The sequence below is a fragment of the Eleutherodactylus coqui genome, chromosome 5, assembly GCF_035609145.1.
Source record: "Eleutherodactylus coqui strain aEleCoq1 chromosome 5, aEleCoq1.hap1, whole genome shotgun sequence".
NCBI lineage: Eukaryota > Metazoa > Chordata > Amphibia > Anura > Eleutherodactylidae > Eleutherodactylus > Eleutherodactylus coqui.
Genome location: NC_089841.1, coordinates 68,753,314 through 68,768,756, shown reverse-complemented (window position 1 = coordinate 68,768,756; position 15,443 = coordinate 68,753,314). Strand labels below are relative to the sequence as shown.

Here is a 15,443-nt window from a genome sequence, read left to right as displayed (position 1 = left end):
CGCGGCTCCGTACAGTATCATATTGTAGGATATGGTGTAAAACATCTCCTGATGATAAATACCCGCAGTATTCCTGCAGATTATCACAGTTCGCGGCTCCGTACAGTATCATATTGTAGGATATGGTGTAAAACATCTCCTGATGATAAATACCCGCAGTATTCCTGCAGATTATCACAGTTCACGGCTCCGTACAGTATCATATTGCAGGATATGGTGTAAAACATCTCCTGATGATAAATACCCGCAGTATTCCTGGAGATTATCACAGTTCACGGCTCCGTACAGTATCATATTGTAGGATATGGTGTAAAACATCTCCTGATGATAAATACCCGCAGTATTCCTGCAGATTATCACAGTTCACGGCTCCGTACAGTATCATATTGCTGGATATCCCAGTGATTGATGGCCGGCTGATGTGTTCTGTGCCCACAGACTGCAGAGCTGCTGGGAATCTGCCACTGACACTCCCATGATCTATGACACGGCAGCCTCCTCCTATATACAAGCTTACGGGAAGTAACAGAAACAAATCCGGAGCTCATTACACAGGAGAGGCAGACGCACTGAGAAGACTGAGGTAATAGTATATGTATACATTGTACAGCGCAAGTACTAGTATAGAGAATAGTACATAGAAGGGTACCCAGAATAATATACAGAGGGACAGTACACACAGTATACAGCACATGTACATGAACATGTAGTATACAGAATACTATATATAATAGGTACAGTATATGCAGTATACAGTAAACATGCACTGTATGGCCGCTTTATTAGAGCCCCCCGCAATCTCATGATTGGAGCTTCTCTGTATGAAAATTCAAGCCGGGACCCCAAAGTGCAACATAAGATCATGTGACAAGTTTCCTGTGGATCAGTTTCAGCGATCTAAGTGACTTCCAACAAGAACTGGTCATCGCTGCTAGACAACAGTGCTGCACAGAGAATATCGAGAATGGTGTGATCGAGGAGAAACATCCAGTGAAAGAAGAAACAACTCATCCACAAAAGGGGTCAGAGGAGAATGTCAACAATGGTTCTGATGAAGAGCCAAGAAAACTGCAGCCGTTTATAACACTGGAGCTCTTCCTGATGTAGTTGAACACACAGTTTGCTGTTTCTTAGCACTGATGGGCTATAACAGCTGATGACCCCTTCCAGCTTGCCCCAGTACATTTTTCGCGCTTCTGTGATATTGCGATCGTCAGGCGCATGCTCCATGCATGTTCCATCTGATTGGGATATGGATGGAACTCGCCTGTGAAAATGACATTGATTTTAATGTGTTTTTTCACATGAATGTTTTTTCTATCACAGCGTTGCTGGGAGATTGAAAAATCACTACATGTCCCTTTTTTCACAAGGAGCCACTCATTAGTTTCTATGGAATTGTTTAAAATAACTCGCACACCATGTGATTTGCATCCAAGTGCAATTCAATTTTTACTATTAAAGCTATTGGAATCCCTTACAATTTTTTTCATGTACGGGAAAATCACAGTTACATAGATGGATTGCCTTTTTAAGCAAAAAATACATCACAGACACATGAAAATCACGTTTGCAAGTGCAATACGGGTCCATGTTTTTCCCACCAATATCACACTCGCCCATGTGAATCCAGCCAAAGGGAAACAGAAAGACGAGACTCCAGGGGGCAAAAGAAAGCAAAAATTGTATCACTTGAGCAGTGGAAAACCATCGCCGGATCAGGTGAATCTAGATTTCTGTTTTACCGTTTGCTGATGGGAGGTCAGCATTTGGTGCAAGCAGCATGAATTGCTGAACTCTTTCTGCCAGGTGTCAGCAGCTCAGGCTGGCGGAGGTGGATGTTTGTCTGTATTGTTATTTTTGAAGGAAGCATTCTGACTTTGAAATACTTGGGGTGTCAGTAATAGTGTGGTTGACTTGGGAGGTGCAGGGCGGCCTGACGGGCTTTATTGTGGGGTGTCATTTATAGGCAGTAAGCCTTCATGATGCAGCACCTCTATCAGCTGGACTGGAACCCTTTATGTGGCTAATTAATAGGTATAACATTAAGCTGTCCCTCTACCCCCAAAATATAGTAGGTTTGTGGATGGGCGTTCATCAGTATATTGCACCTCCATATAGCAGTCTGCCTGTCTGCACGCTGTTGGGAAGTGGCGCTATACCTGCCCTTGTATCTATCTATCTATCTCAATACCAGTAAGTATGGCTGCTGGCAGTGATTTCTGATGGAGGTGGATTAGTGGTGTGGGGAATGTTTTCAGCACACACTTGGTCCTCTGATACCTGTGGATGGATGTCAGGATGAATTGCTGTGGATCTGAAGGTCCAATGTATTGCTAGATAGATTTCCAGTGTCTACAGGGTAGTATACAGCAGTGTTTATCAACTGCAGTCCTCAGGGACCCCCAACAGGTCATGTTTTCAGGGTTTTCTCAGTATTGCACAGGTGATGTAATTATTGTCACTGCCTCAGACATTGCCACAGGTGTTCTTACCATAGGATATCCTGAAAACATGACCTGTTGGGGTCCCTGAGGACTGGAGTTGAGAAACACTGGCATACACAAAGATGTACAGTACATGAAGTATACAATATAGTACAACCCCAATCCCCCTCTCCTCCCCCCCCCCCCAAAAAAATAATGCAATCATGTGTAAATCTCATATAACTGTATTTTATTCACAACTAGCTTACCCGTCGCGCGTTGCTGCGAAGACAGACAGACATACATACATTCGTTTTTATATATCTAGATAACAACCAATCACAGCGCAGCTTTCATGTTACCTCAGTGGTATAATATATAACAACCAATCGCAGCGCAGCTTACATGTTACCTCAGCTTTATAATATATAACACCCAATCACAGCCAGCTTTCATGTTACCTCAACAGTATAAGAAATAGCAACCAATCACAGCACAGCTTTCATTTTACCTCAGCATTCTCAATATCCAGCAATTGTCTTGCGAAACGTTCGGCGGATGCATCAATTTGTAGTTGAACACGCATCCCGTTGCTCGTAATGCCTTTTGCTTTCATGCTTGAGATGGAAATCAAACGATCTTTGTCTGGGGAGCATAACTGTCGACGATGCTCGCACGCGCGCCACCTATCGTAAGATAGATGTACTACGCCAGTAATCTTCCCAGGAGTGTACTCAACAACTTCCCAAAGTTTCATGGCGATTGGATGAATGGTGTAGTAATGCATAACAGACAGACATACATTCATTTGTATATATATAGATGACATCAGGAAGTGAGAGAATTAGATTACTTGCGTAAAATTTGGACGCTAATTCTTTGGCGCTTAGAATTTAATAATCGAGTTGGGACCCTTTAAGTTTTCCTATTTATGACATAATCAATGCTTGTGCCAAATTTCAACTTTCTATGACATTGGGTAGTGAGAGAATTAGATTCCGTTCGTAAAATGTGGACGCTAATTCTTTTGCGCTTAGAATTGAATAATCGAGTTGGGACATATTAACTTTTCCTCTTTATGACATAATAAATGCTCGTGCCAAATTTCAGCTTTCGATGACATTGGGAAGTGAGAGAATTAGATTCCGTACGTAAAATTTGGACGCTAATTCTTTTGCGCTTAGAATTGAATAATCGAGTTGGGACCCATTAACTTTATCTATTTATGACATAATCAATGCTCATGCCAAATTTCATGTTTTTTACGACATCGGGAAGTGAGAGAATTAGTGGCAATAATGGAAATCGACAATCTATGTGGTGGGGGCGTAACTGTCAACGACGCTCCCACGCGCGCCATTTATCATAGCATAGATGTACTATGCCAGTAATCTTCCCAGGAGTGTACTCAACAACTTCCCAAAGTTTCATGGCAATCGGATGAATGGTGTAGTAGCGCATAAAGGACAGACAGACAGACACACATGCATTCAATTTTATATATATAGATAGAACACATTTCAGAAGGTGAAAGTGAGACATTTTTTCATTTAATTTTAGAACTAGATGGCTGCAACATATGTCAAAAATGTTGGGGCGGGGTTAACAAAAGGCTGGAAAAGTAAGTGGAGGGTCAATTTTCTACTAAGTCACATGACTGTGTATAAAGAGCATGTTAGAGAGGTAGAGTCTCTCTGAAGTAAAGATGGTTGGAGAGTTACCAATCTGTGAAAAACTTAATATTGTATGCATTAAAAACAGGTATGATTCTGTAATGCAAATCACTACATGGGCTCAGGAATACTTTCAGAAATCATTGTCTGTGAACACAGTTCACTGCGCAATCCACAAATGTAAGTTAAAGCTATATCATGCAAAGAAGATGCCATATATCAAGAAGTCCCAGCATCTTCTGTGGGCCAAAGCTAATTTAAAATGGACTGAGGCAAAATGGAAGACTGTTCTATGGTCAGATGAATCACAATTTGAAATTATTTCTGGAAAGCACGCTGTGCCCTGTGGAATCAAGAGGAGAGGGACCATTCAGTTTATTATCAGAGCACAGTTCAAAAGCCTGCATCTCTGATGGTATGGGGCTGCATTAGTGCATTATGGCATGGGCATCTTACACATCTTCAAAGGCCCTATCAATGCTAAACAGCATATAGAGGTTTTACAACATATGTTCCTATCCAGAAAACAGGGAAGCCCTTGCATATATCAGCAAGACAATGCTAAACCCCAGACTGCATCCAACACAAACACGTGGCTTCACAGAAGAGTCCGGGGGCTGAACTGGCCTGTCTGCATTCCAGACCTTTCACCAATAGAAAACTTGTGGCATTCTCTATTTTTATTTTTTTATTTACATTTTCCACAGTATCGCAGCTTTTTGGGAATTGGGGTTGTATATATGCATAGGTAAGGCACAGTACATGCAGCAGTATAGTATATACATGGAAGTAAGGTACATGCAGTATGATATATACACAGGAACCATAAATACAATCTATATTCACATTATATACAATAAGTATAGTATAGACATGGAAGTATGGTCCACACATGATATGGTATCCTACATACAGAGAGGTATAGTATACACAGAATAGTATATACATTGCATTCTGAATCCCTCCTATGTCCCCTTTAAGTTCAGTATTACTTTATTTGCTCACATGGGAGTATGTGTGATTCCTCTGACAATTCTGCTGTTAGAAACTGATGGGCGTAGACAGGAAAAACTGTTTGCCTGCGGGTTAATATTGTCAATGACCCATTAAAGAAATGCAGGTGATTTATAACCAGGAGGTGCCGTAACGCACAAGAAACGCCCTTCAGTTACTATCATAGTGCCGCTCACCACTCCTGTATTTCACTTATTTCATACATATGGAAAACCTTGTGTACATTACCTACATAAATATTTGCAAGCTTACTGCCGTGAATAGTGCGGGCTCCGTGTGTGCAGGTGGAGACATTCATGTATTTGGTCATTTAGCCTCACATGACATCCCCATGATAACAGTACATCTTACGGGATGTGATCAGACTCTATTAGTAGTGCAGCCTCAGATCTCACGGTGAGGGTGCATTCACATGGGCGACGGAGTCATGGCTGACATTCTTGGGCGTGACTTGCAACGCAAATCAGTGTGCTATGCAATGATTGGGGAACCGCACATGTAAAAACACCCATTACAAATAATGAGTTCTGTTTTCTTGCATCCCACAACACACAAACCTCGCACGCTTTTCTCACCTGTGTGAATTCCCTTTAAAGGAAAGAGATAAAAAGAAGAGTTTTCAGGAAAATTCTAAAATCTTTTTATAAAAGAGTCTCCTGGAATCATTGGTGGCTGACTAATAGCAGCAGGGACTAGTAGTAGCGTGTGTGCCGCGTGTGTCCAGATCTCATATATAACAGAAGCTGATAGAATAGGCGGCTTACTTGTTATGCCAGCACAAATGTTTATAGAGCTGCTAACTAAATCGGTTTGGGTGACACCCATTTATTTGATGATGAAATCTCGCTTGGGATAGGGACGGAGAAGGGGATAAGGACATCTGAGAACATTAAATGGGTTTTCTGGGCAAAATCTATTGACAACTTATCCTGTGCATAGGGTAGCAACAGTTAATTGCTGTATTGTGAATACAATACTGTTGTGCTATCAGAGACGGAATACACATTGAGTGACTCACAGGTGAAGTCCTCTGGACTCATCCCTTTTCTTCTCCATCTGCTCTAGACCTTCATGACTTCTCCAACTAGTTCTTTTGATGCGAGGTTTGCATTGAAAACAAAGGGAAACAATTGCTAATCTTACTAAGGGTGCATTCACAAGAACGTATATCGGCTCGGTTTTCACGCTGAGCCGATCTATGTCCTCCTCATCTGCAGGGGGGAGCATGGAAGAGCCAGGAGCAGGAACTGAGCTCCCGCCCCCTCTCTGCCTCCTCTCCGCCCCTCTGGACTATTTGCAATGAGAGGAGGTGGGATGGAGGCGGGGCTAAGTGCCGCAAATTAGCCCCGCCCCCATCCCGCCTCTGCCCCCCTTCCATCCTCCCCCCCCTGCACACAATGACAACGTATATCGGCTCGGCGTGAAAACCGATTCGATATACGTTCTTGTGAATGCACCCTTGAGGATCGCTACTTTACTGAAGAGATGGGAGGTGTTTTTGCCCAAAAAACGCCATGCATCAGCATGAAAATGCACATTGTCGAGCACAATATCAGTCCAAGTGTTAGGTGCACTGTTCAGACACAATCTTCTGTGTCTGGCAAACATGGGTGTCCGCGCATTCTATCTGTTCCCTGAGCTTATATTCACTCTCTTCCAGCACTCTTAGGGTTAATAGCTTCAGGCCTCTTGTTCAGCTGATGCACCTTTTCCAATCACCGCCCTATATAGCTGCCCTGGGCCTTTCAGATCTTGCTGCAGTGTTGATGAGAGTTTGTTCCCTTCACTTCATGTCCAGCTGCTGCTTCTGCAGTTACCTTGCAACCTTGCGTTCTGCTTCTGCTCTGTGTTCTTTGTTTGTGTAGTCTGTTGTTCCTGGTGTCCACTTCTCTGTTTATCCTTGTCCGCTTAATCCTTCTTTGTCTCTTTACTCCCCAGTGTTGTTCTATCTTTGTCTTACAGGTGTTCTGGCCCACCAGGGTAAGTCAGCGCCTGAGGAAGACCGTAGGGTCGTCCTTATCGGAACAAGTGCTCCGCTTGTAGGCAGGGGTTTCTCTCTCCCGGTTATCAGTTCAGGGCAAGATACCTCCCATAGTTTCCACCTATATATGGAGCTGGTTATCTGGTATATTACCTCCCACACTGGGGTTGGCTGTCAGCCGTACTAGATCGGATCTTCACCTACCCAGTAGGTTGACACAGTGGTTCCACATCCACAGTCCTTAAACCAAACTTCTTGGCCCAATTTTGCACTCGCCCATGTATAGGTAGCCTAAGTATAAGGCCGCTTTCTGAGATTTTTTTTTTTTTTTAGATATTTGACTCCGTATGTTCATCATGTCAATAAAACGAGTTTAACCCCTTCTTGCTGCAGCCCTTTTTTGAAGAAAAAAAGAACACAATTGCATCATTTTTCGGGGAGTGGTAGAGTTGGTTTTTACTGCATTCCTGCTTCAGTAAGAATGACAGTTATCTTTATTCTGTAAGTCAGTCTGATTACAGCGATACCAAGATTATGTAGTTTATGCACTATTACTTAAAGGGGTTGTCCCGCTCCGAAACGGGTTTTTTTTTTTTTCAACCCCCCCCCCCCCCCCCCCCGTTCGGCGCGAGACAACCCCGATGCAGGGACGTACAGAAAGCTTACCGGAGCGCTTACCTTAATCCCCGCGCTCCGGTGACTTCTATACTTACCTGTGAAGATGGCCGCCGGAATCCTCTTCCTCCGTGGACCGCAGCTCTTCTGTGCGGTCCATTGCCGATTCCAGCCTCCTGATTGGCTGGAATCGGCACGTGACGGGGCGGAGCTACACGGAGCCTGCATTCTGCACGAGCTGCTCCATTGAAGAGAGCAGAAGACCAGGACTGCGCAAGCGCGGCTAATTTGGCCATCGGAGGGCGAAAATTAGTCGGCACCATGGAGACGAGGACGCCAGCAACGGAGCAGGTAAGTAAAAAACTTTTTATAACTTCTGTATGGCTCATAATTAATGCACAATGTATATTACAAAGTGCATTAATATGGCCATACAGAAGTGTATAGACCCACTTGCTGCCGCGGGACAACCTCTTTAAAAGAAAGCACATTTCTAAAAACTTCTGTCACTTTTTTTGAACCCCATAACTTTTTTTTTTTACATTGATGCTGCTGTGTGAGGGCTCGTTTACACTGAACGATTTATTGGCCCGTGTAAAAGGGTCTTCGAGGAAATTACTATATTTCTTAAAGGTGTTTTCCACCCACTTTAACTTATTCTGAAAAGTGTTGCAAGAAATGTATTGTGCATCAGTGGGGTTAGTATTCATTACACAGAGCAATCAGGGCATTCCTGACTGTGACTCATTAAAACTGTAATCCTGTTAACAAAGACTAAAAAAAACACATATCAAGTTTCAAAAGATTCTACAGAACTGCTGGCAGCTGATGACTTTATTGTTGGACATACTATCAGATGAATACTTCATCTGATCATGAGTCACCAGGCATTTCTCGCTTTCTTCAAGCAGTAAAATATAATGTGGAGTTGTTGCTGTATAATATATTAAGAGGTTGTCCAGTTGTGAACTATTGATGACCTACTCTTAGGATAGACAATCAATAGTGGACTGGCGAGAGTCCACTGCCTAGGACCCCTTCTGTTGAGCTGTAAGGTGGGCCTTTGTACTCATGCTCTTAGCGGATTTCTCCAGGAATCAGACAGCTCCATTCTCACTGCAGTGGCCAGGTTTGGTATTACAGGATTTCTGTGGAGCCTGTTACACCACAACAAGCAGAGCGGAGTGCTTCTGCCCATTCATTTTAGCAATCTTCAGGGGTCTCACCCCCATCAATAAAAACTTCCTACATATCAGAAGGTACACTGTATGTCAAAGTTTTTTTTATAGTTTAGTTGAGGCCCTTTTACATGGAACGTTTATTGTTCAAAAAATTGTCCAAACAAGTACAAATGAACGATAGATTTGTTCAGTCCAAAGGCAGCCAATGATCGCACAACGAACGATAAATCATTCGCTTTTTGTTCATCACTCATTTTCTGCAGGCATAAAAATCATCGTTGGCTCGTTCACTAATCGTTCGGTTTAAATTCCGATAGTCCAGTCATTCTCACTTATACAGCAAATGTGAACAACTGAACGATTTCTCGTTTGAACGAGCCAACAATGTATCTGCCTGTATAAACAGGCTGCAGGGGTGAACTCTGACATCGTTCGCTCATTCAAACGAGAAATTAATGATCTGCCAACAGGTTAGGTTGTTAATAATTGATCAGTAGGGGTCCACCACTCAGGACCCCCACCGATCAGCTGTTCTCCAGAGGGTTGTCAGTGTGTACAGAGCAGGAAGCGGAAAACTCAGTAAACCTTGCAGAATCCCCAGCTGCAATATGCCAAGTTTAAAGGATTATAACCATCTGAGGTCATTACTGTATACTGCGTGGTATTGGTATAGTGGCCCAAAGTTAGGCACTACACAAGCTGTGATCAATTTTATTCAATCATGTATATATGTCTTTAAAAAGGTTTAATTTTTGTTTGTAACTTTCATCATCTGCCTGACAACCACTACTGGATCTCATTGGCTGTCAGGTTCCTAATTTTCCATTGGCTGGGGTGCCACCCAGCAACAGGACAATGATTGGCTGGCAGAACAGTGAGGAGAGAGGGCACTCATGATTAGTGGAGCAACGGGTTGGTTAGTAAAGTCCTATCAGAGCAGTTGAAAGTTGGCAGTTGGAGAGAGGGTGGCAAAGAAGAAGGTCAAGAGCAGAGCAGGAGCGAGATAAGGAGGATTGCAGTGCGGTGGGAAGGAGAAGGTGTAGTAACTATGAGGACAGATTGTATGGAAAAGATATGGAAAGACAGTATACAGAAGAAGGAAATGGAAAGAAGCATTGTATTAAGAGAAGAAAGAGATAAAGACAAGGAATATAAATATATATATATAGATATATAGAAGGTTAGAGGCCTGTATGCAGCCTGGCGTCACGAACAACAAACTAACTGTTTACCGCCATACCCTACCCAACTGGCAGATAGTCCTAAAATGCCACACTAAGACTATATATTCTATATTCCATTGGCTGCTGCCATTTGTGAAGGGAGCGGTGAAGCCACCGCTGCCGCCGCCATCATTACCACCAATGCCTCACAACCTGGTGCGCACCACTTAGGGGTTTTTACTGTGTCCCCCTATACAGAGTGTAGAGAAAAAGACTGATCCAGCACAATATCTCAGTACTGGTATCATGTATTGAAATGACAATAGCGTACTTGAATATGGAGGTATGGCTCTGCTACAAGATGGTATGGCACTCCGGGCTCCTGGGGGCTCCAGAACATGATTTCAATTTTGTATTGTGGCTCTTGATAGAGAGTAAAATCCAATTGCAAAGTTGACAATCACAGAAAATGGCCATATACTTACTGACTAAGGCCGGCTGCACACGAGCGTGACGGGCTCCGCCGCGGAATATTCCGCGGCGAAGCCCGTCACGGCGCCCCCAGAGACCCCATACTTACCAACGGATCCGGCATTTTCGCTCCCGCACGACGCTTCCCCGCGTCACATGACACGCCCACCGCGTCACATATCACATCATCATATGACGCGGCGGCGGTAGGCGGGAAAGCGTTTTCACACTATCTTCCGCTGTGTTACAGCGGGAGATAGCGTGAACGGACGGCTTCCATTGACTGCAATGGAAGCCGTCAGCGCGTACACCCGCGGCAAATAGAGCATGCCGTGGGTGAGAACGGGAGATTTCACGGTGCGGAGTTCCGCGGTGGAATTCCGCACTGTGTGCCCTGAGCTATTAGGTTCAATAGCACCTAATAGCTGCGGGCAACGCAGCGGATTTTTGCAGCGAATTACGCGGCGGAAATCCATTCGTGGGAAGGAGGCCTAAGGAGGGCAGATAACTGCATACTCTCAGCATGCAGGCAGCAGACTACCAAATGAGGGAGCTAATTATACCTGTGAGAGACACCGATGAAACAGCCACTCACACAGCCTCTCAATATAGAGGGGAGTGGCTACTTGGTGTATACTCCCACACAGAGTAGATACAAAGTTTCAGACCTTCTGATACATGTAGTGCACCATGCAGACCAGCAACCTATTAATGACGCCATAATAAATGAACCACATTGGTACTGCTACCCTGGGCTCCCCCTGTAGTATATGGACTCACTACAAGCAAGGAACCTTGACGCGGTTAGTGAGCTGATGTATTTTGGCCAAAGTCCAACTAATGCCTTGCATTTATTATCTATTTTTCACATGCAGTGCGGCTTTATAGTCAGTAAGTATAGGGCCATTTTCTGTGATTGTTTTTATGTTTTTATATTTTCCCTTCTGTGACGTATCAATTGCAAAGTTGAAGAGTAGGACCGCTGCTATGACTGAAGTAAGGGATGGGTACTTGAAGTGGGGGGCAGATCAGAAAGTCATCCACTGGATCAGTCTTTTTGATTACACCCTATATAGGGAAAACAAATGTATATCAGCCCAACACATGCCAAAAAGACACTCATATAGTAGGTGTATGGGGCCTATGGATGTTTGGTGCGCGCGCCTGAAGTGTTTATGTTAATATCTCTGGCTTTGCCACACATACAATGACTCACTGAATACAACACTTAAAGTTTCCTCTGCTCATATCATGGAGCTCAGAGATAGTGAACTGATGAACACAGATAGGCACATCCTGATGACTGTGGTTTCATATCTCCTAACAGAACAAGAACTAAGATGCCGTTCCGTCCTCCATGTTTTCCTCCATGTTGTGGTCTCATCGTGGTTGAGACCAAACAGCCGGGTGAGAAACTTTTTCCTATTGTTACTTGCTAGCAAATTGTATAATATGTGACCCCAGAATCCATAAGCTCACTGAGACTTACTATCTCCACCTTCCTCAGACATTACTTGTGGTCACTCAGGACTCACTATTTGCACTGTATTCTGTGTATTTAGGTGACTTATGGAGAGATCAGCTTTATTTAGTCATTCATGTGCCATTTAAACAGACTCCCACCCAGAATTCTTTGTTCACAAGAATGTTGCAGAGCCTAACAATGCTGAAAGAAACTCTAAGAAGCCTGGGAGGAGGAGATGGAGAGAACCCGTACATGTCTTTGCAGTGTATATGGCCTTAGATAACCTGTATCATTCTTTCATTATACAAATGCGAAATACACAGCAGCACTTAGACGTACCTCACAATGCTGAGGGAGGCCTCCGGTGAATGATGCAGGCTCAATAGCATGGGTCTGGATTCATGACCCACATAGACGTGTAAATGTTCTGAAGGAGAAGCCGCATTCAGGTTACCAATGGTGCAATATCTCTCGTAGCCTTTTTCCAGTCACTGATTCCCAAAGACCCCCACACCATTATAAATACACACCTTGATTAAAATCTCAACCAATCAACAAACAAATAAAAAAGGGCCAACCCACTTGGTATGAACCCCACAGCCCACCGTACCTTAGATACAGGTGTTGACTACATGTAATTGTACTGATAGTGTATCCAAGGGGAAAATTTTCAGATCCTCCAGCTTGTACAGTCGCGCTAGTGTTCATTCTGCATCACTGCGCATGCGCGGGATTCAGAGTTTCCCCCTGCAATATCAGACCTCCGCCCCTAGTTAACATGGAGACCGGAGTTCATAGCGCAGCATAACGCATGCGCGACATCAGTGTCGGCCGTCATCTTCCATCGCACAGCGTCATCGAATAAATCGTGACATGGCGCACGTGCAAAGCCTGAGAGATGGAACTATGCAGTTCTATAACTTTCAAACCCGGTATCTGTGGTGGGCCAGATTTTCAATATGCTGATGCGCATGCGTGGGACCTGACAAGCGGACCTCTAGCTCTCATCTATAAAAAAAATTGGCGACCATTGAGCATATACCTTTTCCAACACAAGGTGACCCGGTCAAGAATTATGTGACTCCTCCATAATGGACTTTCATGTTTTTACAAGACTAAAATACTGGTGTGTATTAGATATGGATCAAATCGCTGTCTGAAATATACTTCTTCTTTGTGTCATAGTAACACACCATAAACTTCTTATGTAGATCTTTCACATAGTTATACATTAGTATCTTAAAGAAATAATAAATAACCAGCTGTCATGCTGAATATCTTTTAATTGTACAACACACATATTGTACCTAGGTCACATATAAGGTACACCAGATGTTAGGCAAGTTGGCACGTGGTCAATAATATGCATCATAATGCCAATGCACTACTTGACAAATGATTCACAGTTGAGGCTACATACAATCAGAGTCCGCAAGTCACTGTCCCCCACACGAAAATATCAGCCCAACATCATGCATCTGAGGATCTAGAGGACATAAGGGGGGCACCGAATCTATCACCCTATAGTTGAATTGACTAACTGAATGTCCGGAGGCCACAAAGTGCTTAGGAACTGACAAGTCAACCTTGCGTGTTCTGATGTTACTTTTGTGGTTAGCTATGCGTTTCCGCTCTTCTGTCATTGTCTCTCTGATGTACAGCAAGCTGCCAGGGCATATGATGATATGTCGATGAACATGTGAAATGACCCCTGATATGTAATGTATCACCCGTGCGGGGGTGCGTAAACACATCCCCTCGAAGAAGGTTACCACAAGAGACGCAACCCAACAAGGGAAGCAACCATCCCTAATAGGTGCCAACGTTCGCTAAGCAGTACCGCAGCTGTTGTCCTTAAAATTATGAACCAATTTGTCCTTTAGGTAGTGTTTTGTAGCTGCCCTCTCTGTTGACCTCCCTCCAGCACGACCTCCTGCTCCGAATCTCTATACAGAGTGACCCATCACTTCTCCTTCACTTCCTGTCTTGTTCCTGCACTTTTTTTCTCCCCCTCATCATACTGGCTCACTCTGGAGTTTCCCGCTCTGAACTCTCACCATCCCTCTCTACCAGTGATGGTATGACATACAGCCAATAAGCAGCCAGCTGTTGCCAAGCTTTAGTTTAGCTTGTAGAAAGAAAGGGGGAAACAGGGGTTTTACAATGTACGGCACTTTCTATGTCTCCTAGATGCACATAGCAAAGTGTGACAGGACTATTGATTGTGTGGCTATTCTGGAGGACCCTCTGGGCCACGACATGAGTATGTGTATAATATATTCGCTATGCATCTAAAGCTCATCGCTGAACGGTGTTTATGAAATCCTGAGATTTAGACTTGTAAGCTAGTCTTCATATATAACGACCAAGTATAAATGCCTTCATAGATCCCACACTACAGACACTGAGCAAGAGCCAATATTAATTTGAAAAAATTCCGATAGATCCTCTTCTGCTCTCGCATTACCATCAAGCAGGTTCAACTAAAATGGATTTAATCTCCAAACTCTATGCAAACCAAATTCCCCACCATTCATAATCAACGACAAATAAACTGGGGGGTGATCAGACACCGTCCATGGTAGATATTCCACTCTATGAACATAAGGAAGCATAAATGGAGTACCTATCAGTAGATCTATTCTAGTAAGTGTATTATGTGAACTGGAATAACAAGAGTATTGTCGAACTTCTGGATTTCTCAACCTCCACAGATCACATAAACCCAATTCCATTAATAAATGTGTGAAAGTTGTTTTCACTGATGTATACATTGAAGAGGCTACAGCGTTTGCTTGAGCACTGCAGCCCCTTCAATCAGCTGATTGGTGGGGGTCACCAGTGGCAGACACTCACCTCTCAGATATTGAAGGGTTGGATAGGCTGACAAGCTTTAGAGGTTACATAACCACTGTAAACCCTCTTTAGTACTTTTCAGTTATATATGTATCTGTACTTTACGAGCATGTATTCATGTTATATGGCCAACTTTATGCATATCTACTCTACGTACTTTTCTGGTTAAACAGTCCAAGATTTCACTCTAGCTAACTAGCTACACTACTACATATACAATAGTTTACCTAGACAACTATTCTAGCTTCTACAGCTCTTCCCTGGTAATTATCAGCATTACTAGCCTCTGGCCTGCTGCACACCACAAATATGGCATTTGGCATCCTATCACTAGCTAACACACTATACAATCTATCCAACTAGACCTCATCAAGCATAGCAATTTTTCCAAATTTAGTGGGTTGCCATTACTGAACTCTCTTATAAGAAAGCATGGTGGCTAAGCCCAGGCCCCCTTGACTCCTACAATAAGCAGGCTCCTCTACCTCCTCACATGGTCACACCGCCAAACTCTGATATTTAATGCTTTTCTATCCCATCCCTAACAGCGTTCTGTCACAACACTCAGGGCCACAACATTCACTACCAGATCAGACTC

At 43.5% G+C, this 15,443-nt stretch overlaps 1 protein-coding gene across 5 annotated transcripts in view; it reads left to right on the top strand.

Moving 5' to 3' along the window:
* The first annotated feature begins 464 nt into the window (after window positions 1-464).
* The window catches only part of LOC136627521 (von Willebrand factor A domain-containing protein 5A-like), a 69,253-nt gene continuing 54,274 nt past the window's right edge, over window positions 465-15,443 (top strand). For all 5 annotated transcript variants that reach the window (XM_066602702.1, XM_066602704.1, XM_066602703.1 and 2 more), the window contains exons 1-2: window positions 465-583; window positions 11,852-11,931. In XM_066602702.1, coding sequence (XP_066458799.1) covers window positions 483-583; window positions 11,852-11,931 — 181 coding nt within the window. In that variant the 5' untranslated portion in view covers window positions 465-482. The remainder of the gene's footprint in view (window positions 584-11,851; window positions 11,932-15,443) is intronic.